This window comes from Eschrichtius robustus, chromosome 16, assembly GCF_028021215.1.
Source record: "Eschrichtius robustus isolate mEscRob2 chromosome 16, mEscRob2.pri, whole genome shotgun sequence".
In the NCBI taxonomy this organism is placed as follows: domain Eukaryota; kingdom Metazoa; phylum Chordata; class Mammalia; order Artiodactyla; family Eschrichtiidae; genus Eschrichtius; species Eschrichtius robustus.
In genome coordinates, this window is record NC_090839.1 from 51,654,074 (window position 1) to 51,678,706 (window position 24,633).

General features: G+C 63.5%; 1 protein-coding gene across 3 annotated transcripts; it reads left to right on the plus strand.

Annotated features, from left to right (window-relative positions):
• Positions 1-1,399: 1,399 nt before the first annotated feature.
• On the plus strand, positions 1,400-22,776 carry CAPN15 (calpain 15). 3 transcript variants are annotated; one of them, XM_068566151.1, is made up of 13 exons: positions 1,400-1,639; positions 9,556-9,850; positions 15,413-16,841; positions 17,628-17,836; positions 17,920-18,103; positions 18,183-18,406; positions 19,145-19,270; positions 19,342-19,494; positions 19,865-20,026; positions 20,139-20,365; positions 20,562-20,728; positions 20,810-20,988; positions 21,070-22,776. In XM_068566151.1, the coding sequence occupies exons 2-13, from the start codon at positions 9,669-9,671 to the stop codon at positions 21,245-21,247; spliced, it is 3,420 nt and encodes a 1,139-aa protein (XP_068422252.1). In that variant the 5' UTR covers positions 1,400-1,639; positions 9,556-9,668; the 3' UTR covers positions 21,248-22,776. The 3 variants fall into 3 exon arrangements, with proteins under 3 accessions (XP_068422252.1, XP_068422253.1, XP_068422254.1); XM_068566152.1 differs by having other exon boundaries at positions 21,074-21,167; XM_068566153.1 differs by lacking the exon at positions 9,556-9,850.
• Positions 22,777-24,633: the final 1,857 nt, after the last annotated feature.

The window sequence follows — 24,633 nt, forward strand, 5'->3', positions numbered from 1 at the left end:
GCTGTTTTTCTTGTTGGGAGGTTATAGGGCTGTGGACACCGGTTCTGGCCCAATCACCCCAGGCAGTGCAAACGGAAGGGGGCTGGGAAGGAAAGGGACTTGTGGTCACTGAGCCACCACTAGGAGTCGGCCCTTGACTCCATCCTCTAGTGATTCTGCAGCCACCAGGCCTTCGTCAGAGGCCTGTCATTGTCACCTTCGTGCAGGTGAGGAAGCTGGAGATGGGCTGAGTCCCCAGAGGCACTCAGGAAGCAGCTCTGTCTCGGCTGTCTGAGCCCAAGCACCTACGATTGGGACGTGGGTGTCCTGGCTGCAGCACCTGGAGAGTAAGATGGAGGTTTTCCAGGAGCATTGAGCGCTGTCCCTGAAGGTCCTACTGACTGGACGCTGGAGCAAACATTACCTAACCTCCCCTTGCAAAACTCCTCTCCATCTGGAGGCAGAATTGGACCACAACCACTCTCCTTAAATCTGTCTTAGCTCAGGGGCCTTGCTTCCGTGTCTCCTGCATGGGCCGTGCCTTCTCAGGATCCCCACGCGCCCCTGAATACCACGGTCCCTGGAGCTCCGCCCTCAGCATCCCCACTCCCCGCCGTGGCTTCTCCGTGCTTCGTTTGTGCCTGGTAAACCGCTGACACCAAAGCTCTTTCAGTAGGTCCTGCTGCCTCCACAGCCTCTAGGCGACAGAGGGACCTCCGGCTGCCCAAAGGGCAGGGGGCGGCCGCCCCTGAGGAGGCTCTTTGCGAATGGGGGCGGATTCTGCTCAGAGGCCCCCCGCTCACCACACCGGCTTCCTTCCTGCCAGGCGCCAAACTGCGCCTCCCTCCGTCCTCCCAGCGGCGCGGGCGTGCTGGTTTCCCCGGTGGCCGAGGAGAAACTGGGGCTCAGACAAGAAACGTGCCCAACTCACACTGAGTGGCGCGGCCTTGGGTGAGCCCAGGTCGGTCCCAGCGAACCGGAGCTTCGGACCATGAAGCCTTTGCGGGGACCCGAGGAAGCAGACAAGTCCAGAAGGACCCCGTCAGGGAGCTGGCGGGTCTGCGGAAACCGCAGACCTCAGGTGCCCGAGAGAGGCCAGCGGCCGCAGCCCCGCGCCTACCGGCACGGCAACCGGAAGCGCCGCGACCGGGGAGGGCTGGAGGTCCCGCCCCTTCCTCCCGGCGGGGCATTCTGGGAGTTGTAGTCCCGGTCCCGTCGGGGCCCCCTTCAGCACGCAGCGCCGCCAGGGACCGGGCTCGGCCACCTCCCTGGGCGCCCCGGGAAGTCGGAGAGCGCCAGTGGAGGCGGCTACTGGCCATCGCCCCGGACTCCGCCTCCCGGCCTGCCTCGCGCGCCGCGCCGCCTTGTGGGAGTGGTAGTCCGGGCGCGGGATTCACAGCGCCGCGTGCGCCCCGGGCGCGCCGTAGCCGCGGGGCCCCGGCAGGGCGCTACGCTACGGAGGCGGCGCAGGGCGCTGCGCGGGACGGGTCGGCCCGGGTCGGTGCGCTCGCCCGCTCCGCCACTCAGCGCGGGAGGCCGTCGGGGCAGCGCGCCGGCGGCAGAGGGCCCGCCCGCTCTCCGAGAACAAGTTGTGGGTTGGCCGGCGCAGGCGAGCGAGCCCGGGCCGCGGGGACTGAGGAGGCGCCGCGGGTTTGCGGAGGTGAGTCCCACTCCTGGGCCAGGCCAGGGCCGGGGGCACGGCCTGGACCCCCGAGGGGCCGTGGCTGACGGGCGGCGCCTCCTGGGCATTGGCCGGTCCCGGCCGGGCTGGGGGCGCTGCTGGAGAGGGGAGCCGGCGGGACCTCGGGCAGGGGGAGACCAGCCCAGGGTGATAAGGACACGGGAGGCGGCCTCAGCCCCTCCTGCCCTTGAGTGCCCTTACCTCCGGGCAGTGTCCCGGCCCCGGCGACGTTAGGGGATGTGTCCCGGGGCGGCCCCGTGGAGTGGGGGAGCAGGCGCGCCCTGTGTGCCCACTGGCCACCAACCACACTTCCTCCTCCCGTCCCTCTCTTGCTGGCGCTGGAGCGAACCGAAAAGTTACCCATGGTGGCCCTGAGAATGTTTGCTAGGCTGCCGGCTGACCCAGCTCTTCCTGTTGCCCACAAGAGGGGCCCTTCTGACCCTGACCAGCGCAGCCTTGTGTGGTCAAGTGGCCCTGACCGGGCTGGCTCTCGGGACCCCTTAACACACAGGAATTTGTGACCGGATTCCAGGCAGCAGGACCCCAGTAAGGCCAGGCCTGGGAGTTTGGGGTCCTGTGGCTCGGAGCCATGGCGTCCTGTGAGGGAAACGGGCTCAGCTGGGTGCTTGGTAGTTCCGAGCTCTTCCTGGGAGCCCCTCCTTTGGAGATCCCTGAGTTCCTCCCTCTGCCTGGGTCTGGGGGACTGTGTGAACCACTGTTAGGAGGATGCCGGTAATCACCCTCCCGCCCCCAGAGGCTGGGGGGAGGGGGTAAGTCGATCCTTCCACTTCTGAGTGCTTTTCTCAAATGTGGGGAGAGAGGTAGTGTTTCCCTGGCCCAAGTTGCAGAAGGAGGGCCCCAGATGGACGGGGAGCCTGAGAGCCACTACTCTGCAGCCTGGCTGGTGGGAGCAGGTCTTGGAGAGGCCAGCTCAGCCTGGCCTTGGTGTTGAGCTCCCCTTACTTCCTCTCAGGTCGTTCTGCTCCCGGGAGGAGCACCCCTCTTTTCTTCTGCATCTGAAACTCTCTAGAGCTGCTTCCCCTGAGCAGCCAGGCTGGTGACCTCGTGACCTACTGAGAGCCAGGCTTAAGCCCCGCTGGGCCCAAAGCTCAGTGATTGCACAGCTTTAGACAGGGACCTTCGGTCTCGGATCTTGTGTCTCTGCTTTGAGCCCCCCCCCCAGACCACAGGCTCTGAGAGCAGGAAGTGGCTGGGCCCTCCGATCCTGCATCCGGAGGATGGCTCCAAACCCCTCTGCCCTTCTTGATGGGGTAATTTTGCTGAAACTCCTTGCTCTCAGGCCCTGCATGAAATTCTCTGGGCCCCTGTCTCTCAGGTAGCACTCTACTAAGTCCCACTTTACAGACCCGGAGGCCGAGGCTGAGGGGCAGCTGTGGCTGTTGGGGAGGGTTGGATGGGGCTGCACATCCAGGTCTCTGATCCACGAGGATGCCTTTCAGCCTCTTCCTTCCGCCCCCGACGGTTTGTCTTTTATACATGGAGTTGAGAAGAAGGGCTCTGCTGCCCTAAAAATTCTCTGAAACCACAGATGTTTTCACCGGCCTGAGCTGGTTGGTGAAGAGCCTAAGGGGTGCAGCCCAGACCCTGACCAAGGGTGCTCCGTGGCCTCCGGGTCAGCTGGCTCCTCACCCTGCTCTTTTGCCTGGACTGCCTCAGGCCCTCCCACCCGGCACCCACAGGAGCATCCCAAAGCAGGAATATGGTTTTGTCTCTCTTGCCTAATCCTTTCTGCCAAGTTCACAGGCAGGGACCACTCCCCCCACCCCCTGCCCCGCTCTGCCGAGAATGCCCAGCAGGCCTGTGGTATCCCTTTGGCTGTCCCCAGCTCCCCCTGTGCCCAGCACTGCCCCATTCGCACCAAGGCAGGGTGGTCAGCGAGCATCCTCTGTCAGCTGCTCGCTGGCAGGCAGCTCTGGTGACCTAGCTCTGAACTCGGAGGGGAACTCCGGGGTTGGAGGGGGAGGCATCCAGAATGGCCCCTCTCAGCCTCTCATGGATGAGGAAGGGTCACTGGCCTCCACCTTCTTTGAATGAGCTGGAAGGAGGCTGTGGGTGGAGTTTGGGCTTGGAGACCTGCCCAGCCACACCCTGTCATCCTGGGTCACTCTGCAGATGGCTGTGCTGGTGCTGCCAGGACAGTGCAGGGAGCCGGGGGCTGTGGGAGAGCAGCATGGGGCCTCCCGATGCCTGCGGGATGTGCTGTCCCTCCAGTAAGGACTTGTCTGGGGCACCCAGGGTGGACTCGCACAAGGCCGAGTGGGACACACGGCCTCACTACCTGTCCTGGCAGCACCATCTCGCTTGAGCAACTGCTCCACACCCTGCTGTCTGCTTCCCTGAGGTCAAGTGCTGCAACCCCCTTTTGCTGGTGGCCAGGCTGGGGGACATGCCTGGATGGTGCTGCAAAATATCAGAAGGAGAATAGGTTGATAGCTGCTGCTGACAAGAGTCATGGTGTCTTTGTCCCGAGGAAGGCATCCATGGCTTCTGCTCCTCTGGGTCGTCTTGGCCCAAGGCCAGAGTAGGGGAAGTCCTCCCACACCCGACCCCTCCACATCCACACTTCTAGGACCTCCTGCCCCTCCCCCCACGGAAGGGGAAAGGCCGCGTGTTTGGAGCCCCTGCAGCTCCTGAAAAGGTACCTCCCTTTGGGGTGAGTTCGAGGCTCCAGTGCCCTCACTGTGAGGTGGCTCTGCCACCCTCGAGGCCCGAGGTCACTGGGCTGCCCGGGCCAGGGCTGCTCCTGCTGCCACTTGGCGAACAGAAATGTGGCAGTGCCAAAACCAAGCACACACATCATCAGACGGCAGTGAACTCGTGAACTAGAAACGAGATCCTGGTGGCATCCCTGATTCCCTGACAATAATTTTCTTTTTCATGACGTACGACTGAGGCGGGTACGACTCCAAAGCCAGAGGACAGGCTGTGACCCTGTCTCCTTCCGGGAGGCAGCCCAGACCCCCATGGCTTGTCCTCCAGCCTCCGTGCTGACAAGCTGCCCCTCACCCACGGGTTTGATTTTGAGGGGCCTGTCTCCGCTCCTCCCTCCCCAGAAAGCAGGGGCCCTAGAGGCAGAGCAAATCCCACCTGACACCTGCTGGTCGTTTATGTGACCAGTACCAGTGGGGCCCTGAGTTCTGGCCTGTGGCTGGATGCTTCAGGGCTGAGGTGCTGGACAGACAGAGAAGTCCAGAAACGCCAGCAGAGCGGCCACCTTAGAGTGTGTGCAGGCAGGGATCTGGGGCTCCAGCATTTCTCCCCAAGTTGGATGACAGGGAGTGCTCATTACCATTTTGTTCCTGGACCTGGTTCTTAGGGGCGTTGATAGCAATTTTCAGCAGAACCTCCACAGTCTCCTCTCAGAGGTTGACGATGCTGTTGTGGGGTTCTGGCCCGGCTTGGGAGGGCACCTGGGCCTCACAGCACTCCTAGAAAAGACTGGCAGGGGGACATGTGCCCTGTGGGCAGTTGGAGTGGCCAGGTGGTGCCAGGACCTGGGTCCAGATGAGTCTCGATGGCTACTGGCTGCTTGCCCAGAGCTCTGCCCCACCTGGGCACCTTTCCCTGGTGGCCCCAGCCATGGGCAGAGCCAGGCTGAGGGAGGCCTTGTTCCCTATGGCCCTGGCTGGCCTAGAGGTAGTTGTGGCCTTGGACCAGGTAGCAAGGAGCAGCTGAATCAGGCCACGCCCCTGGGGCCTCCAACCTCTGGGTGAGGGACAGATGCAGCTTCTAAAGGGTCATGGTCCCTGGCCACTTCCCATGGGAGTGTTTCCCTGGGGCAGTGGAGGTGGGACGGCCTCTGTGTGGCCTTTGCCTCGGGGTTGGCCCCAGTCTCGGGGTGGCAGGCAGAGTCACGTGGCCGGTCGACACCACTCTCCGACGGACTCTGGCTCCTGCCGATAAGCCTGGGGGCTGGGGCTGCTGCTCCAGGGGCCAGAGTCCAGACCCTTCCAGGAGAGGGTCAGGGCATGCCCTCTGGGTGGATGTGCTCTTAGCAAACCTGCCACGAAGCCTCACCTCCCAAGGCAGAGCCCAGGCACGAGCACCGTGGATTTGTCCGGCTGCAGTGGAGCGGTGTGGGCACCCCCCTCAGAACCCTGGTCCTCACAGCCCTGCAGGCCGCCATGCCCCTGAAGCTTGGGGCTGTGGTCCCGGCATTCCGGGCACACTGCAAGGCAGACATGTCTCCTGGACTGTGTCTGCTGTCCCTTTGGTGCTCCCCAGGTAGAGCCGCCACGTCCCCAGTGGCCCAGCCCCTAACTCTGCACCCCACTGCCCTCCCACCTTGCGGGTTTGGGCCCATGAGCTGCTGATATGGGCGCCTGACCCCTCGAGGGTGGCCGTGGGAGGATGCTGTCCCACCCATGCTGGGACAGGGCCCTCCTGGCATGGGGGGTGTTGTCCCAGCCCGGTTTCTGGAAGGGACGTAGGTGGGTTCATTCACTGTCCTGGCCTGTCCCTCCCTCAGGCAGGAGTACCAGGCTTCACATCTGGTGGGTGCAGCTGGGGCACCCGGGCACAGGGATCAATGCTCTGGGAAAGCCTGGGGTCCCCTCACGGCTGCTCTCCCTCCATGCCCTGTCCTGGCTGGTTTTGGGCGGCCTGTTGGGGTTGCTGCAGTTGTGAAAGCACCGTCGTTACAAGATGAGATTTAACGAGACTTGCGCCCGGGGCCCTGAGTGGGAGGTGGTGTGCAGTTGGCACATGGCAAACCAGCCAGGCGTGGGGCACGTACACCGTGAACACGGCTGGGCGAAGCGTGTACACGCGTGTGGAAGCATCATCAGGCGGCCCGTGTCTGCAGAGCCTGGCTGTCCCATGGGACTCTGGTGCCCTGTGTGTGCGCCCCACAGGCTGGCGGGGGCAGCCTGTGCTGATGCCCGCAGGACTCGCGGGAGCCCCCGGAGCGTTGGGGGTACAGGGAGTAAGGATCCCGTGCCTCCCCGCCCTGGACCTGGGGTTCAGCCTCTGCCAGGTGTCGGCTCAGCCCTAGTCCTCAGTCGGGTAACTTGCCGTGGGAAGTGCCCTGAGGGCAGTGGGACGAGGTGAGCTGGGTGAGGCTGTGGGGTGTCACCCCCGGGACCCGGTTTGCCACCACCAAGACAGGCGCGTCCCACGCAGGGTCCTGAGGAGGGGTCACCCTCGTCCGGCCCTTCGTGCTCTTGTCACTCTGGGGGAGGGTCCCCTGCTGTCCCCAGCCGCTGCAGAGTGCTGGTAACGCCGGTGGGGGGTGGGGGGCTGCCGTAGCCCCATGCCTGCACTTCCCTGAGGCCAGATCTAGGCCACCATCCCGCTCAGATCTAGGGCAGCGGTTCCCGAACAAGGGCAAGGAGGCACTGGCTTGGTCTGGGCGGTGGGACAGGCACACCCACCCTTCGGGCCCTCAGGAGGCTGCCATTGCCAGCGTCTGAGCCCAGGCTTCTGCCGGGAGACGCGATTATGTTGCATTGTTCCTGAGACAGAGCAGCCAGGGAGCAGCCCTGGGCAGTGCCGTCGGAGCCCAGGCGGCCTGGGCGCTGGTGAGTGAGTGAAGGACACAAGAAGGCATGGATGAAAGGACCTGACTCGGGGCGGGAGCACAGGGCCTGGGCCAGGCAGCCAGGGCTCCCCATCACCCCGGTGGGCCGAGCAGGGTGTGGGGGTGTTGGTGCTGCCATCCCCAGAACTCCCCAGAGAGGCCCTTCCAGGTCACCCTCCCCCAACCCTCTTGATTGCAGGGTCGGAGTTTCCTGAAGGTGTGTCGGGAGGCTGGCACGTGGGGTACAGCTGCTGCCGGGCTTGGGTGCAGAGCTGGCCCCTCTTGGTGCCTCGTGTGCTGTTCACATGCGGTAGGGGCACCAGCGTGCACCCCAAGTGTCTGTGACAGGCCTGAGTGCTCAGTCCCCCGAGGCTAAGGGCGTCGGTGAAGAGCAGGCGGGTCCTCACAGGACCTTGGTGCTCCTTCCTCCCAGCGAGCCAGGCCCACAGGCCCCCGGGAGGTCCAGGGCTGTGTCCTCACTCTTCCCTCAGCTCTACCTGCGTCAGGCACACGTGATGCCAGCCCTGACCTGGCTGCAGGTGGACTGTCTACCCTCACCCGTCCTTTGTTCTCACAGTGGACACAGGCCTGGACCCAGGCTTGAGTAGTCTTGCTCCATGGACACCTTTCACTGGGCTCAGCTTCAGCTCAAGCCCTCACCTGCTCAGGATTTGGCTGTGAAAGGGGAGTGTCAGAAACGCTTGGACTCTTTTCCCACGAAGGGTTCCTATGTGGAGTGGGGTTCAGGAACCTAGGGGGGCTGTTCTAGTTGTTGTGGTGTCCGACTCGTAATCATGGGAGAGGCAGGTGTCTTGAGTGACCCTGCTTGAGATGGACGTGACCACTGGGAGTGTGCTCTAGCACAGCCCAGTACGGAAACCTTGGGCGGCCATGGCTGCTGCCCCTGGAGTGTGGCCCATCTTCGTGGAGGTGAGCATCAACCACAGTAGAGGAAGGACCTCAACTCAGCATAGGTGGTATGTGGTTCACGCGGGTTTCATCCTGATTCCAAACCGACCTGGCAGCACATTGGACGTGTTGGGTGATGTAACATATGCTACAGAGATTCCGTTTACTTGTCCTGCCTTTCTTTCGTGGCTGTCGGAGGGTTAGAAATGACACCTGAGGCTCGTGTGATGCTCCCACTGGACGGCACTCCTGTCGGCAGGAGCCTCAGCCCTTCCTTCAGGGTCCAGGTGGGCAGTGTTGGCTTTAAAGGCCACTGGGGCTCTGCCCCCACCGTCGGCTCTGGTCGTGCTGAGCAGGGGAGGCCTGAGTGGTAAGTGACTTTCGGGATCTCCAGGCCTTTTGGGCCCTATGCTGCTCTATCCTGTCCATGTCCCTTGGAGGGAAGGGTCCAGGTGAACGGTATTGCTACAGGGGACTCGGCTGGTCTGACTGAAGCCGTTACGGGGCAGGGGCCCAGACTTCTTCCACCTCTTCAGCCTCCAGAGCTGCGTGTGCTGCTAGTCACTTAGGTGTGGGCATCCCCACCCGTGTCCCCTGGACGCAGCATGGACCAGTGCTTCAGAGGCCTGGGCGCCCTCCAGCCTGCCTGTGTGCAAGGACACGTCCACCATTTCCACCCCTGCTGCTGGCCCCTGTGTCCAAGGGACTTGTTTGGAAGCTGGGAGAAGGGTGTCATTGGGTGACGGTGGACCTGGGGGTGGGGGCAGGGCTGCTGGTCACCTCTTTGGCCAAAAAGCCAATTGGACGCCCACCTTGGCCCAGAGCCTGGCCCAGGCATCTTCCCTGAACCTGACTGGAACGTGCCTTATTTGAAATGAGATGCACCTGGCCTCCCATTTCAGGGCGGATGCTCTTGGGCCCATTGGCCTCCCCCTGGAAGGCGGGCAGCCTCCCGGGTCCCTCCCTGGTCACCCATCTCTGGGTGCGGGGAGCTGTCCCTTCGGAAGGGCCATGGTGGCGACTGCACCTCCCTGTGACTTTGGACTGTGCCCAGTGCCCCTCCCAGAGGCCGTCCTGCCAGGGCTCACCTGCCCCGCTGGGCTCTCCTCCCTTGTTTTTCTTTTCTCTGGCTAAATATCCCCTAAATCCTTTCTTTTAAGGCTGATACCCTTTTGGCCAGCGACCGTGGCACAGCCGCTCCTCCCCTGTGGGAGCAGAGAGGGGGTGCCACTCCAGGGCGGAGGCGAGCTGTGCGCCGGGGCTGCAGCCCTGTCGGGACCCCGGCTGTGGGGACCCCTAGTTTGGGCTCTCCTTTGCCACCCCAAGGCCACTTGTGTGCTGGGAACCTCCTTGGGCTCCTGGGGGCTTGGTGCCTGTGAATCACGCTGTTTCTTCTCTCTCTTTATTCTCTGTGTCATTTCTGTTGTTGTTGTGTGACTCGGACCAGCCCAGCCGCCCTGTCTCCTGCGTGGGTGCCCTCCTCCATGCTCCACCTCGCCAGCCGCCGCCGGCCACATGTGACCAGGCCCGGCTCTCAGCGTGGCCACCGTCGCGGGGGCCATGGGGAGCTCCGCCTCCTCGCTGGCCACTGAGACCGAGTCGGACCACGGCTTCCCCAGGGGACTGCCCTACCCGGGGCCCCCGGCAGCGGCCGGCTGGTGTAGGAGCGGCCCTGGGGGGCCTGTCTGGGGTGACACCCTGGTCACCCGGCAGCACCAGCCCCCACGCCCCCGGGCCCAAAGGTAAGAAGGTGGAGATGGCGTGGCCCCGAGGGGCCCTGAGGGGCGGGTGCTGCTGTCAGGTGCCCCTTCCTCATCAGAGGGACTTTCAGAGAAGTGGGGTCCCTGTTCCTTAGGGTCCTCTGGCGACTCACATTCCCCCAGACACCCGAGAGGCTCTGGGGTTGTTCACTCAGTAGAGAAGGCCCGGGATGCCGGCCCCTCCTGGAGCTGGGCTGCAGGTCTCGCCCGGCTGGTCGGAGGTGGTTGGGACGGGACCTTTCAGCCCACCTTGAGCCCGGGGCTTGCTTGTCTGCTGGAGCTGGAGCTTCTTGCTGGGTGGGGAGGGGCAGGGGCACAGCATGCACCGAGAATGCTGGCTTGCTTCCCATGGGATTTGGGGGGCACTGCCCTGGCCCCCCACCCGTGCGTGGTGCCCTGCTCTGATGTGGCTGCCTGCGAGGGAGCAGAGGGGGGCGTGGGTCCCCGCTGGCAAGGCTGCACACGCCAGCTCCCGCCAGCTGCAGCTGTGGCTACGCTCAGACCCACCCTGGCTGCCCTGGATCACCTGGAGAGCTTCCCCTTGGGGTGCTGGGGTGACGGGCGTGGGGCAGCCCGGGCACTGTGCCCACTGCTCACGTCTGGGTGAGTTGGGCTCCGACGTCAGCCACGCACACACGGACGCCCCCGCCTTTGCCCCGTCCTGCGGCCTCACTGGAGGGAGAGGTACCTGGTGCACAGCAGACACTCAGGGTCCACGGACCTCCAGCCAGAAGCAGCCTCACTCTCCTGGGCCCCCACACCTGGGCTTAGTGGGTAGCAGACACCCTCCTCCATCTCCCGAAGGCCCCTGCCAGCTGCCCTTGGCTGTCACTTCTCTCGGACACAGCCCACTTGTGCAGGACAGTTTCCTGGTGTCTGTGGGCCCCACACATGTTCTGGGCTCACCGTCTAGGTGGCCAGCAGGCGTGTGGGAGCAGGACCCGCCTCCTGGGAAGCTTCAGGGGTAGTATAAGTGGTCTTGTCTGAGTTACCCTAGTGGACGGAGTCATGAGGGCTTGAGGTCCAGAGGGATGTGCTGGGAAGCGGATGGTGGCAGGGACCAGGAGTTAGCAGATCGCCTCAGTTCGCTTGTTACTGTATCAGTGACGCGTTTTATCGGGGTGTAACGTAACCCACCGCCAGACCCTCCGTTCCTAAGCCTGCGGCTCAGTGGTTTTAGTCCACGTGTGCGGTTGTGCAGCCATCAGCGTGATCCAGTTTCACAGCATCTCCGAGACCCCATCTCCTGTCCATTTGCGGTCACCTCCCACCCCCTGGAAATCACTCATCCACTTTTGGTCTTTGTGGATTTGCCACAGAGACCAAAAGTGGACATTTTACGTTTTACGTCAAGGGAATCACACCTTTGTGTCTGCCTCTCTCACCGAGCATTGTGTTTTCCGGGCTCATCCACGGTGTAGTATCAGTGCTTCACTCCTTTTATGGCTGAATGATGCTCCACTGTGTGGAGTTTACCTGCTTATTAGTTGATGGACATTTGGGCTCTTCGCCCATGGATTTTATGAATCTGCTGCCGTGAACATTTGTGTACCGGTTTTTGCATGGACGTGTGTTTTCACTTCTCTTGGGTAGATACATAGAAGTGAGTTGCTCGTGTTTATTGTAAGTTTATGTTTAACTTTCTGAGAAACCGCCAGGCTGTTTTCCACAGTGGCTGCAGTGTTTCCCATCCCCACCAGCCGGGCAGGGAGGGTTCTGGTTTCTCCCCACCCTCCCAATGCTGTTACCGCCCACCGTTCTGATCCTGGCCTCCTGGTGATTTGAGGTGGTCGCTCATGCTGGTTTGATCAGCTTATCCCCAGTGGCTGGTGCACCTCTTCACGCCTTTCTCCATGCACACGTGTTATTTTATTTCTGCGTATTTATGTCCTCAGGATAAATCGCCAGGGGTAGAATTACTGGGTCCAGGGGGCGGGGGGGCTGCGGTGAGCAGCAGAGGTGGCGACCCTGTGCCCCAGTGCGTGTGTGCCTGTTGGATCTTGGCTCACACTGACCAGCCAGTGGCCTGGGCAGGCAGCGCCCTCTCTTACTCTCTGGCCTCCCGCCAGGCCTCTCCGCGGGCTGGCGCATCCGGCCTGGCACTCCAGGCAGGTACTGTCTGCCCCTGGGAGCAAGTTGTGGGAAGAGCTGCCAGTGACCTTGAGGAATCCAGACACCCAGCATGCACACTAGAAGGAGCGGCGCGGGGGGCTGGGCGCCACAGATGCAGGAAGAGGGGCAGAAAGGCCGGCTGCCAGGACCCCTCCCCACACCCATACCTGGACACGTGGACATGCACGTGCAGACGGTCCGGCTGACTCTTCCCCTGCTCTCATGGGCGCCGGGCATCGTGAGGACACCCGCCGCATGCCGCCCACCCTTCACTGAAGAGCCTCCAGGTCTGGGCGTGACACCCACCACCAAGCCAGGCCAGGAGCTGCGAGGCCTTGAGGAGTAACGGGCATCCACCACCTACGAGCTCGGGCCTCCCCTGGGGACACAGAGGCGGAGAGGACAGCCCAAGGCTGGCTGAGGATGACCTTGGAGGGAGGGGCCCACGTGCCCCTCAGAACCAGCAGGGGGTCAGGTGGCCACATCCTGCCTGGGAGCCTGGGCTCGGGTCTGCTGGCCTGACCAAGCAGGGTCCTTGAGTGAGGACAACACTTACTCCTCTCAGCTTTTTTGGGGAGGAAAAGGCCGTCCCCAGGCTCCTGCAGGCCCTGCGTGTCCCAGGCCCTTCCATCACCTCCCTTTTGAACTGGAGCTGAGTGTTGCAGCCCCAGGGAATTGAGGGCAAAGCAGGTATTTCGTGTCCGTTTCCCACTTGGCTGGCCTTCCTGTCGTGCGGAGTAACGCCCGTGTCCTGGAGTTCGGTATGCTGGTCTCTGACTTCCAGGCTTTGTCTGGTGCTCTGGCCTCACCTCGGACACTCTAGGGATCCAGGTCCTGGGCCCCCAGCACACCAAGGTGGCCGTGAGGGTGACCCTGTGTGTGGAGACCAGAGCAGGGTAGTTGAGGGGGTGGGGGTGAAGGCCCAGGGCTCCTCCGGACACCTGGTCGCTGACCCCAGAGCCACTTCATCTCCGCCCACCTGGTGACGCTGAGGTGCAGACTGAGGTGTGGGCCGCAGGGGTCCCTGAGGGAGCACAGCTCCCACCGCCTCCAGGTGTCACTTGCTGTGTGTCCTGGGTGTGGCCTCATGTTCATCCGGCCCAGGGACTGGCCAGCTGTTGGGTCATGAGAGTGGGTGGGACTTGGGCTCTCTCCCCCTCCTGCGTCTGCTCAGCATGTCTGGGACCACCAGGGGCCTGGAGCTGAGGGCAGGTGTGTCCTAGGAGGGCCCCAGGCCCACCTGTCCTGTGCTGGGGGCAAGGGCCCAAGTCTTCTCCCTGGACACCCCTGCCAGGAGCAGGTGGTCCACAAAGCGTCAGACCAGCTCTGCAGGCCAGGTGGGGCACCCAGGGCAAAAGACCATCCTCTGAGCCTGGGGCCCACGTGGAGGCTGCCCAGGACCCAGCGTGCGTGTGCACGTGTGTGTCTGTGTGGGCACACATGTACCCATGCCTTGACCGTGGGCCCTTCTCTCAGTGGGGAGCAGCGGGGGAGGCTCCAGTCATCTCCAGGCAGATTTCTTAGGCTTTTGGTAGTGCAGAAGCCAAGGCCAAAGCTGACCTGGCCAGGCCCCACCCCCGTGCTGGTCACCCCAGGGCCCGTACACCCACTTGGGTGCTGTGGGCAGCCTGTGAGTCTCAGCCACACGCCCGAGAAGGCAGCTTCACGGTTTGCTCTGGGCCAAGGAACAGTGCGCTGCTTGGGGGACATTGTTTGTTTGTTTGTTTTAATATTTATTTGGCTGAGCTGGGTCTTAGTTGCGGCATGCAGGATCTTTAATTGAGGCATGCGGATCTTTAGTTGAGGCATGCAGGATCTTTAGTTGCGGCATGTGGGATCTAGTTCCCTCACCAGGGATCGAACCCAGGCCCCCTGTATTGGAAGTGCGGAGTCTTAACCACTGCACCACCAGGGAAGTCCCTTGTTTGTTTTTTTTGAAGAGGGAACTTTTCTTTCTTCCTGAAGGATTTGGCACAAACATACCATAAGAAGCACAAGCTTCATGCCTTGTTATAAATAACAGTTGAATTTTCTGCCAAGCAGAGCAGCTACAGTCAGGGTAGGAGACTGTGTGTGTGGAGCGTGGACGCCCCTCGCACCCGGGTTAGTCCTCAAGAGGCGGGTTGCGGGGCCAGCTCTGCCCACCCCAGAGGCTCCCAGAGCCCTGCTCCCACCCACCTCCTCAGCCCCCAGGAACCATCAGGCTCCTCTCTGCCTTTGGGTTTGCCCGTCCTGAACATTTCCTGTGGGTGGAATCACACCGCATGTGGCCTCTTGTGTCTTTCGGGGCTCGTTGGTGTTGTGTGTTGGTGCTTCGTTCTTCTTGGTTGCTGAATGATACTCCATGTTTCGTTTATCCATTTATTCATTGATGGATACTTGGGTTGTTTACACCTTTTGACTGTTGTAAGCAGGTCTGCCATGAGCATGTGTGGATGTGTGTTTGTGAAGAGCACCAGTTTTCAATTCTTTGAGCATATACCTAGGGGTGGAATAGCTGGGTCACAATTGTGGTAAGTCTGTTTAACTTCTTGAGGAACTGTCAAACTGTTTTCCAAAGCAGCTGTAATATTTTACATTCCCACCAGCAACGTAGGGAAGGCCTGTGGTTTCTCCAGATCCTCGCCAGTGCTGTTACCATCTGCCCTGTTGGGTATGAGGTGGTACCTTGTAGTAGTTTGATTTGCATTTTCCTGATGGCTGCTGGTGCTGAGCATCTTTTCATGGGCTTTTTGTGTATCTCTGGGGGAAAGTCTCCTCAAGTCCTCTGCCCATTTTTTTTAATAATACTTATTTATTTATTTGGCTGTGCTGGGTGTTAGTTGCAGCATGTGGGATCTTTTAGTTTTGGCGTGCGGGATCTAGTTCCCCAACCAGGGATCGAACCCCAGTTCCCTGCATTGGGAGCACGGAGTCTTAACCACTGGACCACCAGGGAAGTCCCCATCTCTGCCCATTTTTAAAAACAGGTTGTTTGTTGTGTAGTTATAAGAACTTTTTATATATTCTGGATACTAGACCCTGATCAGAAATAGATGATGGGCATGTATTTTCTCCTCTAGGTTACCTTTTCACTTTTTTCATGGTGTCCTTTGAAGCATGGAAGTTGTTAATTTTGATGAAGTTCTTTTTTTTCCACTTTGTTTGCCTGTACTTTTGGTATCGTATCTAATAATACATTGCCAAATCCAAGGTCATGAAGATTTACTCCCATTTTCTTCTTCGAAGAGTTTTATAGTTTTCGTTCTTACATTTAAGTCATTGATGCATTTTGAGTTAATTGTTGAATGTGGCATGAGGTAAGGTTCTGGCTCATTCTTTAGCATTTAAACCCAGCTTTCCCAGCACCATTGATTGAAAAGACTGTCTGTTCCCCATTGAATGATCTTGACACCCTTGTCAAAAATCACTGACCGCGGCCTTCCCTTGCAGCCACACGCACTCGCCCGGGCCCATGGCTGCGGTCGGGGAGTGGTCCTGCGCACGCTGCACCTTCCTGAACCCGGCCGGCCAGCGCCAGTGCTCCATCTGCGAGGCCCCGCGGCACAAGCCTGACCTTGACAAGATCCTGCGGCTCAGCGTAGAGGAACAGAAGTGGCCCTGCACCCGTTGCACATTCCGCAACCTCCTGGGCAGGGCGGCCTGCGAAGTGTGTGGCTTTGCCCCCGAGCCCATCCCCGGGGCCTCCCTGCTACCCGTCATCAACGGGGTCCTGCCGGAGCCTAAGGGCAGCTGCGGGGAGGAGGCAGGGCCTGCGCGGACGGCAGGGCTGGCGGCCATGGAGCCAGTTGGGGGGCGGCCGGAGGAGGTGGAGGGGGAAGAGGGGAGTGCGGCCGCATCCGGGAGTGGCTGGGCCTGCCAGCGCTGCACACTGCACAACACGCCCGTGGCCAGCTCCTGCTCGGCCTGTGGGGGGCCGCGGAAACTCTCGCTGCCCAGGATTCCTCCCGAGGCCCTGGTGGTCCCAGAAGTCATGGCTCCTGCAGGCTTCCCCGTCATGCCTGCCCCGCCCCAGCCCGGGGAAGGTGCCGATGCCAACCCTCCCTCTGCTGCGGACCAGGAGCCTCCCCGGGGGCCACCCTTCAGCCCCTTCTCGCCTACCCTCCAGAACAACCCTGTGCCTCGCAGCCGCCGCGAGGTGCCCCCCCAGCTGCAGCCACCGGTGCCTGAGGCCACCCAGCCCTCGCCCTCTGCCAGCTCCAAGGGGCCCCCCCAGGGCCTGGGGCGGACCGCGGCCGGGACCTCCCGCCTGGCGGAGCTACTGTCGGGCAAGCGGCTGAGCTTCCTGGAGGAAGAGGCAGCTGAGGGTGGCACCACGCTGCGCCCACCTGGTCCCGCCAGCCCTGCCCACTGTGAGGCTGGTGGCGCCACACTGGGCAGTGACGTCATTGACCTGGCCAGCGACACCGTGCGCTACACGCCCGCTAGCCCCTCCAGCCCTGACTTCACTACCTGGTCGTGTGCCAAGTGCACGCTCAGGAACCCCACAGCTGCCTCCCGCTGCACAGCGTGCGGCTGCTCCAAGCTGCATGGCTTCCAGGAGCACGGCGAGCCTCCCACCCGCAGCCCCGACTGCAGCGTGGACAAGCCCGGGCCCTGCTTGGCCCACAGGGCTGGCCGCCTCTTCCCCACAGCACCATCTGAGCGCCCGGGCCAGTGGGCCTGCCCTGCCTGCACCCTACTCAACACGCCCCGAGCCAAGCACTGTGCCGCCTGCCACACCCCCCAGCTCCTGGTGACCCAGCGCCGGGGTGCAGCACCCCTGAGACGCAGGGAGAGCATGCACGTGGAGAAGCGGCGGCAGACGGACGAGGGCGAGGCCAAGGCCCTGTGGGAGAACATTGTGGCCTTCTGCCGGGAGGTGAGGCCCCTCTGCATCGTCTGTCCTCCCCCACTGTCTCTTCTCCAGCTGGGGGGAGTGTGGTACCCTCTTCCCGAAGCTCAGAGCACCCGCCGGCCCTGAGCTTGGGTGGGGCCACCAGGTCACTGCTCGCCTGAGTGTGCTGGACCCTTCTCCGTCTGTGTCCACAAGGGTCCATGACCCTACAGTCCATGGTCCTGACCCCTCGGCCCCACTGTGAGTTCCTGCAGATGGTGGCCCCACAGGGAGGTGGGGACAGGTAGCGGCTTCACGCCAACAGGCAGGCCTGGTGCTTCCCGAAGCCGCAGAAACCCTGCTGAAACTCAGGGTTGGGGTGCCTCTTCATGCCTTCTTCCCTTGGAGCTGCAGGAGGCCTGAGCCCAGGGCATCACCCACCCCCAGGGGCACCTGGAGAGGGTGTCCATTCCCCCTCATGCTGCTACCCTCTGTCAATGCTGGCAGCCCATCCAGGAGCTTGTGTTCTGGCTGCCCTGCCCCTGTCAGGTCCCCCCACTTTTCTTTCTGGGGCCTTCAGTGCAGTGGGCTGTGCAGGGAGGCCACCCAGGCCCCCTGCAACCCATGCCCACCACGCAGCCTACAGGCTGGGCGCTGCACCCTCTCCCTGGGGCTCACATACTTCCCACTGACCTGTTGCCTGGCCAAGCCATCCACAAGGGTCAGGGGGCTATACATGTGCCCACCTCTTCCTCTGGGGCTCAGGCAGCAGGGTGCTCTCTTGGGCAGTGGGTCCAGCCTGACCTGAGCCTGTGGCCATGGTCTCTGCAGAATGGCGTGAACTTTGTGGACGACAGCTTCCCCCCTGGGCCCAAGTCTGTGGGCTTCCCCGTGGGCGACAGCGTCCAGCAGCGTGTGCGACAGTGGCTGCGGCCCCACGAGATCAACTGCTCCGTGTTCAGGGACCACAGTACCTTGTGGTCCGTGTTCCACACTCTCCGGCCCTCAGACATCCTTCAGGGGCTCCTGGGGAACTGCTGGTGAGTTTGGGGCACCCACTCGGGGCGGGCAGTGGGCAGCAGGCAGGCGGGCCGTGTTCTCCGTGAGCCCCAACCTCACGCAGGTTCCTGAGTGCGCTGGCGGTGCTGGCCGAGCGGCCGGACCTGGTCGAGCGGGTGATGGTCACGCGCAGCCTGTGTGCAGAGGGCGCCTACCAGGTGCGGCTCTGCAAGGATGGCACATGGACAACGGTGCTGGTGGACGACATGCTGCCCTGCGACGAGGCCGGCTTCCTCCTCTTTTCCCAGGTGGCGCCGGCGGGCACGGGGTGGGTGGCAGGCGGGGGCCGGGCGGCAGCAGGCCTCACAACTCCAGCCCCCCCTGCAGGCTCAGCGCAAGCAGCTGTGGGTGGCCCTCATCGAGAAGGCTCTGGCCAAGCTGCACGGCTCCTACTTTGCCCTCCAGGCCGGGCGCGCCATCGAGGGCCTGGCCACGCTCACCGGCGCCCCCTGTGAGAGCTTGGCCTTGCAGGTCAGCTCCACTAACCCCCGCGAGGAACCAGTTGACACTGACCTCATCTGGGCCAAAATGCTGAGTTCTAAGGAGGCTGGGTAAGAGGAGCGGCCATGCTGGGGCATGGAGTGGTGGGAGAGGCGGGGCCAGCGCCCTCTGACTTGTACCACGTCTCACAAGATATCTCGGGCATGGGCTGACCCCAGCTGGAGCCTGGCTCCCCAGCTGCACTGGCCGTCCCACCTGCCCTGGCAGGGTAGCAGCAGGCAGGATGCTGTCCGTTGGCCTGTACCTAGAAGGCCCTGTCCTGACTTGGGCCGGTGATGACCATCAGCGTCCTCATGGAGCTGTGTGGAGTGAGCCCCACAGAGGCACCTGGCGGCAGCAGCCGGGGCAGACGGGTGGGGGGAGTCGGGGGGACTTCTGAGCCCCAACACGCATTGGCCAGTGTCTGGGGGGGGGTCCCGGACCCCAGGCCTGGGAGAGACAGCTCATTGGTGCTAGGACCCTTGCACTCAGCTGTTGCTGGGCAGTTAGGCGGCCCCACCCCTCAGGGAGCAGCAGCCCTGAGCTGGCAGGATCAGCCGGCCTCACCAGGCCTCCGAGGGCCCTGGGTCTGCCTGTCCCCCAGCGCAAGCCCTCTGAGCTCTTGGGCCAGCACTTCCTGAGTCCCATGTGTCTCACGTGGGTCTCCCAGAGGCAGGGAGGGCCCCCCATCTCGTGCTGCACCTCCCCGGAGGCAGGTCCGGGCCGGCAGGGGTCCCCTGGAGAGTGACCCCACCCCCCCGTCATTGAGGCCCGTTACTGAGGCCAGCGGGGCTGCTCTTCCTGCACAGGTTCCTCATGGGCGCCTCCTGTGGGGGAGGCAACATGAAGGTGGATGATGCCACCTACGAGAGCCTGGGCCTGCGCCCCCGCCATGCCTACTCCATCCTGGACGTCCGTGACGTCCAGGGCTCCAGGTAAGTGTGGGTGTGTGGATGTGGCAGGGGCATGGGGGCATGAGCGTGGCCCTCAACCCTGTGGTCCGCAGGCTCTTGCGCCTTCGTAACCCGTGGGGCCGCTTCTCCTGGAACGGCAGCTGGTCGGACGAGTGGCCGCACTGGCCGGGGCATCTGCGGAGCGAGCTCATGCCGCACGGCAGCAGCGAAGGCGTCTTCTGGATGGAGTACAGCGACTTCATCAGGTACTGGACGCTGGGCAGCCATGTCCAGTGTCGGCCCCACGGCTGCCCTGCTTGCCCCAGTGTATGCGGTGTCCTTCCCCGGGGAGCCTGGCCTGTCCTTCCTGCCAACCAGAGGCCTGGTCCATCCTGGAATCCGGGTCAGCACAGGGTGGGGGTGTTTCTGCCAGGGCTCTGTCTGTGGGTCAGCCTTAGGGCCTCACGCCCCCTGGTGGTGTCCACAGGCAACAGCCAAGACCAGGGCTTCTGGGACACTGATCCCAAGAGATCCCGATGGGCAGAATGCCTGCTGGGGTTACCCTGCCCAGGGACGAGCGCCGTGTCCGGAGCGAGGGTGGGGGCTGCTCAGCAGGGCCGTCCTCTTGCTGCCCAGGTACTTTGACTCCGTGGACATCTGCAAGGTGCACTCGGACTGGCAGGAGGCGCGTGTGCAGGGCTGCTTCCCCAGCTCAGCCAGCGGGCCGGTGGGCGTGACGGCCCTCACGGTGCTGGAGCGTGCGTCCCTGGAGTTCGCCCTCTTCCAGGAGGGCAGCAGGTGGGTGGGGGCGGGGCGGCAGGGGTGGGGCCTGGCCGGGGTGGGGCGGGGTGGAAGGGGCAGGACAGCTGGGCAGGGCCTGGCCACCCGTGACCCCTGTGGGCCACTGCAGGCGCACGGACTCGGTGGACAGCCACCTCCTGGACCTGTGCGTCTTGGTGTTCCGGGCTTCATTCGGCAGCGGTGGCCGCCTGAGCCTGGGCCGCCTGCTGGCCCACAGCAAGCGTGCAGTCAAGAAGTTTGTCAACTGCGACGTGATGCTGGAGCCCGGCGAGTACGCCGTGGTGTGCTGTGCCTTCAACCACTGGGGCCCCGCACCGGGCCCACCGGCCGCACAGGGTGAGTGACCCATGCCCGCTCACACAACCCCCACCCAGGCCCGCTGGTGGGACCCCTGCCCCACCCAGGCCCAGCATGGACCCCCACCCACGCCTTCCGGCCACTCTGCAGGGTAACCGCCCTGCCACACCAGCACAGCCCTGCCTGCACCCAGCGGGGAGGTCTGCCCGCTCTCCTCACCCAGTGTCCCCCACAGTCTCCGGCCCCTCAACAGGGGTCCCACGCGGCACCCCGGAGCCACCCGGCCACGTGCTGGCCGTGTACAGCTCAAGACTCGTCATGGTGGAGCCCGTGGAGGCCCAGCCGACCACGCTGGCGGACGCCATCATCCTGCTCACGGAGAGCAGGGGCGAGCGGCACGAGGTTGGCGTGGGTCCGGGGGGGGGGAGGGGGAGGGCGGCGGCTGCCCACCGACCCACCCACACCTGCACTACCTGCACCCAGGGACGCGAGGGCATGACCTGCTACTACCTGACGCACGGCTGGGCGGGGCTCATCGTGGTGGTGGAGAACCGGCACCCCAAGTCTTACCTGCACGTGCAGTGCGACTGCTCAGACAGCTTCAACGTGGTGTCCACGCGTGGCAGCCTGCGCACCCAGGACAGTGTGCCGCCCCTGCACAGGTGGGCACCCCTGCACCACCACCCCCCCACCGCCCCGCGGCCCCCAGCCTCCACAGGCCCTCATCGGCCCCCCTCCCCCAGGCAGGTCCTGGTGATCCTGTCCCAGCTGGAGGGCAACGCCGGCTTCTCCATCACCCACCGCCTGGCGCACCGCAAGGCGGCCCAGGCCTTCCTCAGTGACTGGACGGCCTCCAAGGGCAGCCACAGCCCCCCACTCACGCCCGAGGTCGCTGGCCTGCATGGGCCTCGGCCGCTGTGACCACCCTGCCCCCACCTGCCTGCCCCCACACGCACTTTACGAGGGAGACCCCAACATAGGATGCTTGAACCAGAATCTCAGGACCCCCACCCAGGGAGCGCCAGCGGCATGGCGCATCTTCCCCTGGGCCTTCCTTCCTGCCCCTCCCTCCTACCCAGGGCCTCATAACCACCAAGCAGAATACCTCGAAGCGGCCTCTAGCTCGAGGGAGCTGTGTGCCAGCTTCTCTGACCAGCCCACCTTGAGGTCTGGCTCAGATTGCCAGGGCCAAGGTAAGGCTGCCCCTTCCCATGGCCTGGGGCCTCCTGCCTGGGTAAGGCAGCAAAGAGCTCCATTCACAAAACCAAATCTGGCGGGTCAGAGGCCAGGACCCCAGCATAGGAGCAGGGACCACCCCCATTTCGGGGGCTCAGAGGCCAGGACCCTGGGGTGAGCAGGGACCACCCTCCTTGTGGGGTCAGGCCAGGACCCCAGGATGAGAGCAGGGACCACCTCCATTTTTTGGGGTCAGGCCAGGACCCCAGGATGAGAGCAGGGACCACCCCCATTTTGGGGGGTCAGAGGCCAGGACCCTGGGGTGAGCAGGGACTACCCACAGTTGTGGGGTTAGGCCAGGACCCCAGATGAGAACAGGGACAGTCCCTTTTTTGGTGTGTCAGAGGTCAGGGCCCCAGGATGAGAGCAGGGACCACCCCCTTGTGAAGGTCAGAGGCCAGAACCCCAGGTGAGAGCAGGGACCCACCCCCTTTGTGGGGCACGAGGTCAGGAGCCTTTTCTCCCCAGTTTGTCCCTAGGTCCCATCTTCCCCCAAGCCCTCATGAGGCAAGCAGGGGTTCCTGGAGTCCCAGCAGTGTCCCAGGAGGCAGGTGCCTGGCGACCACGGGCTCAAGCAGGGGTGGGGAGGGACACTATGCAATTCCTGGAGCGCCAGCCAGGATCGAAGCCATGCCCCAGGCTGGGGTTGGGGCAGTGGGTCAGGTGGTCCTGAGCCCAGGCCCAGCCCTGTGCTTGGTGAGGGGGTTTGTCCTCAGCACCACCTGACCTCTGCTGGGAGGAACAGTCCAGGAGAAATCCTTGGCCAGCCCTGTCCAGGCACATGCAGGGTGTGGCCCTTCCCAGCCCCTCCACGCCTCAGAAACCCAGCGTCCTCCCTGTGGCTGCTCAGCCCTGAGTTCTGTGTCTGCCTGAGGATGACTGAGGCCGGCTTCCTGGGCCACCTGGCCTCACTGTCCTGCAGCCCCCAGGCAGCGGGTGGCCCAGTCTGTGGCCCCTCGCTTCCCATGGGACTTGTAGAGGGGGTGGGTTTACACCTGGAGAAGCACCCAGAAGCACTAGACTCCCCTTTGGGCCTCCTTTATGTTTCTCCTTTTACTCTGAGCTGTGAGTATTTTTAACCCTGTACATACGGCAGCTCTTCTGACACAGAGGCTATTTTATCAATTGTCAGTACCATCCCTGTAGGATGATTCTCCATGGGTGTTTCCAGACTCAGGCTCCGATGGACCAAATAAAAATGTTTTGTTTTGTAAGGATTCCTCCTCATCTGTCTCTCCCAGGGGTTCCTGGCCCCTCACCTCTCCTCCAAGGGCTGAAGGGCACCAAGGCCCTCCTGGTGACAGCTCCTCGGGGTGGCTGAGCCAGTGCCCAGGCCAGCCTCACAGGGAGCCTTTAGGGGTACCCTGTTCACCAGCTGCCTGCACCCCAGGAAGGACTGGGTATCCAGGTAGGACAGAGGCTCAGGCCAGACCCCACAGTGGTTGGCAGACTGGTCCCCACGAAGCCTCAGAAGGACCGTATGTGTGCTCGGCTTTTCCCAGAGAGACATCAGCGTTCAGGGCGCCTTTCTGCATCCATCAGAGTCATGGGCAGAGCAGAGGAGTGAGGGGCAGGGAGAAAAGTTTGTCTCCCACGGGTGGTGGGGTCCTGTGCCCCCTCCCTCCTGTCCCATTTTACAGATGGCGGCCGGGACCAGGCACACAGCCTGCAGTCCCAGCCTGGGCTCCCAGGTTGGAATGGCGGCGGGCCCGGCCTCCTAGCCGAGAGGGGGGCTGGGGTGCAGAGGCCGCTCGGCGGGTGTAAGAGGCCTGTCACAGGCCAGCCTATCGAATGTGAAAGCAATTAAAGCCACCAGCAGTGTTGGCTCCAGGCGGGCCTCGGGCAGCAGGGGAGCTGCCACAACACATCTCCCCTCAGCACCCAGAGACGCCCGCCCTGCTCCACGGCTGCGTGGCCACGCCAGACCTTCTCCCGTGGGGCGGGGGCTGGGCTCCCCCGTCACCACTGGGACGTCCCGGGCAGCCTGCACCCACGTTCCTCCAGCACCAAGATGGCCCAGGAAGCAAGATCAGAGAGGCCCAGCAGGGGTCTCCACAGTGGGGTGGGGGCTGCGTGCCCACCCTGTCGGCTGGCCTGGAGACCCCGGCTCACCCCAGCCAGCACCCGCTCCCCTGGCACCCCTGCTCCAGCAGGGAGAGGCTGAGGGGAATGGGAGCTGGGGGCCCCCCGCAGGCGACACCCTTGGTGGGGACGCGGCAGCTCATGGGAGGTGCTGGCGGGGGCTCAGGTGGCGGTCCAGCCAGGGGCGGGGTCAGGGCCCTGGGTGGGGGCGGCCACTGTGATGCGGGAGAAGGAGGGGGAGCCGGCTCGAGGAGTGGACTTGGCCTGCTGGGCCTTCGGCCTTCGTCGGGTGGCACCTGGACCCAGGCCTGTGCGAGGGGTGGACGAGGGTCGGAAGAGGGCAAGCCGCCTCCACACCGCCCAGCCCCGCTCCCCGCCTCAGCCACTGCCCGCTGTGTCTTTGACCCTCTGGCCACAGGGGCCCCTCGTCCGGAGCCCACCTCCACTCCCCACATCCCCGGTCCCCTCCCCGTCTCTGCTGGGCCAGATCCCCCCACGACCCCCTTCTGGCCCCTCACCCAGGCCGCCTGGCTGCCCACCCGTTGGCCGCGGTGGCCTTCCTGAGGCGGGTGGTGCTGTGTTCTCACTTGTGAGGCATCCCTGTCAGAAGCACTTAGTGTACAAATTAGCTGCGGCCTCCCGCCTCCTCCGCACGGCTCTGGGCTCTGGGCGCTGGGCTGACTCTCCCGCCTGCCCTGGGCGCCCACCCACGACGGAGCAGCGGGGCTGGTCCCGCTGACCACCTCCTCTCCCGGGATCCTCTCTGGGCCCCCGACCTTGACCTGGACAGGGGTGATCGCAAGGGGCGGGCGTCTGGTGGGATGTCGGGGTCTCCAACTCCAGGCCCGGCACCTGCGTCTGCCCCGACTGGCAGGGTCAGTGTCGAGAGCCATGGGGGACAGACCCAGAGTACGCACAGGCTCTGCAGCCCCCATCCGCCCCGCCCGCTGGCCGGCCTGCCACTCAGGCAGGGAAAATTGCCTGTGACA

Bases quoted from the DNA above. Each gene is read 5' to 3' on its own strand.
- CAPN15 (XM_068566151.1), top strand. From the start codon at position 9,669: ATGGGGAGCTCCGCCTCCTCGCTGGCCACTGAGACCGAGTCGGACCAC. The intron at 20,027-20,138 runs GTGGGTGGGGGC...GGGCCACTGCAG, and splicing joins CTCTTCCAGGAGGGCAGCAG to GCGCACGGACTCGGTGGACA. The intron at 20,366-20,561 runs GTGAGTGACCCA...TGTCCCCCACAG, and splicing joins GGGCCCACCGGCCGCACAGG to TCTCCGGCCCCTCAACAGGG.